General features: G+C 56.0%; 1 protein-coding gene across 1 annotated transcript; it reads left to right on the top strand.

Moving 5' to 3' along the window:
- The first annotated feature begins 351 nt into the window (after positions 1-351).
- Positions 352-2,528, top strand: LOC119331761 (BURP domain-containing protein 12-like). The gene has a single exon (XM_037604927.1). The coding sequence runs from the start codon at positions 476-478 to the stop codon at positions 2,354-2,356; it is 1,881 nt and encodes a 626-aa protein (XP_037460824.1). The 5' UTR covers positions 352-475; the 3' UTR covers positions 2,357-2,528.
- Positions 2,529-3,939: the final 1,411 nt, after the last annotated feature.

Here is a 3,939-nt window from a genome sequence, read left to right as displayed (position 1 = left end):
TTTTTTAAAATGCAAACCACTCTTGAGTTTGAAACAGATATTTCCTAACAAAAAAATTATATTAAGTCGATAATTAGTTATCTAGGTCTCACGACATGGTTTGGAGAAATTTGAATATGACATCAAAAAGTTTTAGATCCTTCTAGACATCAAAGCAACCGACATAATAATAATATGTACTTATTTAACATTCTGAAAATCATGCAAGAGGAAAGTACAAAGTTGTGGTCAGAGTATATTTTTAGCTGAAACACACTGGGTCATCATTAATGGTCTCTACCTCTACGGACCTGCAGCATTCATGACGCGTAAATGCGTCTTCCTCTGCCCGCCTTGTTCAAATTTCGTACTCGCTCAGTGCGAGTCACAGTTTCACACTCCTCCATTCCCACTCTCACTCTGCTTCCTTCACTATTAATCTCTCTTCCCCTCCAGCTCCAATCCCCCAACCCCCAAACCTCCCTCCTGGCCTCCGATGGCTTCTCCTCCCCGCCCCGTCCTCGCCACCCCGCTCCTAGTCCTCCTCCTGCTGCTCCCTGGCAATGCCGCCGCGTCCTCGCCGGTGAACCCGTTCACGGCCAAGGCGGCCTTCATCCGGTACTGGAACCGCAAGGTGCCCAACAACCGCCCCCACCCGGCCTTCTTCGTCTCCAAGCTCTCCCCTTTGCCCGCCGCCGACGCTGCCTCCTTCCCCTCCTCGCTCCCCGACATCCGCGCCCGCCTGCCCACGCTCTGCTCCAAGGCCGCTCTGCTATGCCCGTCCTCCTCTGACTCTGATTCTGAATCTGATGTGGCGGCAAGAAAGGGCCCGTTCACGAGCTACAGGGACGCCAACTTCACCAACTACGGCTCCGGCGCCGGCGCCGGCACCGACGGCTTCAAGAACTACTCCCCGGACGTCAACATCGCCGCCGACTCGTTCCGCCGCTACGGCCGGGACTCGTCGGCGCGGGCCGACTCGTTCACCAGCTACGAGGCCAACGGCAACGTGGTGACGGCCAACTTCACCTCCTACGCCGGCGGCGCCACGGGCGGGTCGGGCTCCTTCACCGCCTACGCCGCTAACACCAACTTGCCGGACTCCAGGTTCACCAACTACGACGCCGGGGCCAACGGGCGGAGCCGCGGGTTCACGTCCTACGCCCAGGAGTCCAACGGCGGGGAGAGCAGCTTCGCCGGCTACGGCAAGAGCGGCAACAGCCTGCGGGAGAGCTTCGCGTCGTACGGCAACGACACCAACACGCTCAGCTCCGGCTTCGCCAACTACGGCGAGTCGGCCAACGGCGCCACGGACACGTTCACGGGGTACGGCGTGGAGGGGAACGTGCCGGAGAACACGTTCCGGAGCTACGGGGCCGGCGCCAACGCCGGGGTGGACTCGTTCAAGGGGTACCGCGACGGCGCCAACGTCGGGGACGACAGCTTCGCGTCCTACGTCAAGGGCGCCAACGGCGGGGCCGCCGAGTTCGAGAGCTACGGCGGGTCGGCCAACGCCGGCAGCGTCGACTTCAAAGGCTACGGGCAAGGCAGCAACCGCAACCACGAGATCGGGTTCAAGGCGTACGCCGGAGACAACACCACGTTCAAGGCGTACGCCGAGACCGGCGTCGACTTCAAGGAGTACCACAACACGTCGTCGGCGACGGCGACGACATCCGCATCCGAGGAGCATCGGCAGCATCTGAAGACTAAGTGGTCTCCGGAGCCGGGCAAGTTCTTCCGGGAGAGGGAGCTGGTTGCCGGCAACCGGATGCCGATGCCGGACATCAGGGACAAGATGCCGCCGAGGGCGTTCCTGCCGAGGGACATCGCCAGGAAGATCCCGTTCGAGGCGAGTGCCGTGTCGGAGGCCTTCAGGGCGGCGCCGGACACGGCGCTGGGCAAGGCGGTGGCGTCGACGGTGGCGGAGTGCGAGCGCGCGCCGAGCCGGGGCGAGACCAAGCGGTGCGCGACGTCGGCCGAGGACGTGGTGGACTTCGCCGTGGAGATGCTGGGCGACGACATCGTGGTGCGCAGCACGGCCTCGACGGCGGGCAGCGGCGCGGAGGTCAGGCTGGGCAGCGTCACCGGCGGCGAGGCGGCGCCGGCGCGGGCCGTGTCGTGCCACCAGAGCCTGTTCCCGTACCTGGTGTACTACTGCCACTCGGTGCCCAGGGCGCGGGTGTACGAGGCCGACATCATGTCCGCCGCCGGCGACGGTCGGAAGATCAACCGCGGGGTGGCCATCTGTCACCTTGACACGTCCGACTGGAGCCCGAGCCACGGCGCGTTCGTGCTCCTCGGCGGCGAGCCCGGCAAGACAGAGGTCTGCCATTGGATCTTCGAGGGCGACATGACATGGACGGTGGCAGATTGATCGATGCCATGGCAAGTGCTTAAGCCAAAACTAAGACAAGTAGCAGTACATTTACCAAGTTCCCATTCATCAGTGGTGGTCTTCACTTGTGTATGGACCATCGTCCAAAAAGAACAAAGTGTTGATGAAAGAAAGTGTGAGCCGAGCTGACAGAGGTCCCATTTATTTTTTTTGTCTACCGTGTTCATCATGAAAAGTGCTGGTGCGATCGACATGGGCGGCCAAAAGGCAGCTTCCGGTGATCTCACCATGATCGATCGACCTTGGGCGCGCGCATTGCATGTCAGTCCTTGAGGATCTGAGAACGGTGAGTAGAAAATGATCCTCTTGGATTTGCAACGCTCATTCATGCTCGGTGCATGTGCAACAGCAGTGCTTCTAACCTAATAGGAGTAGTAATCTGCTTCTTCCTGGTGGCAGATGACACGTATTAGGACAAAAGATAAATTCCTTGGCTCCTAAGCCATGCACTCCCGTCCCCCGTGCCTGCGTTTTTATGCGGCGCAGAGGGCAGGTAAAAACGAAACAATGGGCTCCTGCAGAGCCTGGAGGTGGTTGTTGTCGTAGCCCCTGTTATGTAGTGCACCTGCACAACAGTGGTCCGCTTTCGGCATGCAAGTGAGTCTTCGATTATTACTACTGCTCAACGGGGCCTAGGATTCTGCAAATGCCCAACTTTTCCTTACATATTCGATGCTTATTGTTTTACAGTGCTGAGAATGCTAATTTGTACTTAGTTCCCCATCCTGCCAGCTGCCAGTGATGAAATGATGACCCAAACCATGTTTTTGTCGTTCTTGGCTGGCCGGTTTGGTGAACCGTTTTAATCTTCTCATCCATGTTCACCAGCGAGAGAGAACCTTATCTTCAAATATCTGTAGGTCACGTCATTCATGGGAGGCTGAAACCACAACGTGCAGAGCAACCAACGACCAGATTTTTGACAGCGCCGTAAAACCGTATGAGCGTGGTAGATCGAGCGAACCAGGTTGCTTGCGCACTGCGATGCCTCGAGATGAGCGGGTACTCTAGCGTGATTTATATGTTCAATTGCATGTCTGAACTCTGAGCAATTACTATACCATCCAGCTGTGTCCACAGACATAGCGCAGCTTGCATCTGCTTCGGAAATGAAACCACTTGCATGGCAGATGGCAACGATTCAGGACTAGTAGTAGTAGTAGTTCCTCTAGCTTCCAGCTATGCATCATTCTTCCATCCAGGGACGTAGCTCCCTTGTAGGCATTGGGGTCAACTGACCCCAATGAAATTAAAAAATTCTTCACTGACTTAGTACCAATCACTATCTATTTGCAGAAGATGATCCCACTGTCATAGATACGACCCCATCAAACATTTTTTCTAGCTTCGTCCCTGCTTCCATCAAAACTTTATCTTTTCCTCTAGCAATTACTAGCCCGCAAAAGCTGATCAAAGCCCAAGATACATCTCTGTAAAAAAGCGACAGAGGAAAGCAGTTTTGTGTTCACCATTATACTCTAGGTCAGCACAGGTCATCCTAACGTCATGCTTGCAACTTTGGGTTAAAGTTTGTCCATATAGTATTTTATTAGCAAAATGTT

Source organism: Triticum dicoccoides, chromosome 7A (genome assembly GCF_002162155.2).
Source record: "Triticum dicoccoides isolate Atlit2015 ecotype Zavitan chromosome 7A, WEW_v2.0, whole genome shotgun sequence".
Taxonomy (NCBI): domain Eukaryota; kingdom Viridiplantae; phylum Streptophyta; class Magnoliopsida; order Poales; family Poaceae; genus Triticum; species Triticum dicoccoides.
Note: the sequence above shows the minus strand (reverse complement) of the source record. Positions and strands in the feature narration are given on the sequence as shown.

Excerpts from the sequence above, each read along its gene's own strand:
- LOC119331761 (XM_037604927.1), top strand. The coding sequence starts at position 476 with ATGGCTTCTCCTCCCCGCCCCGTCCTCGCCACCCCGCTCCTAGTCCTC.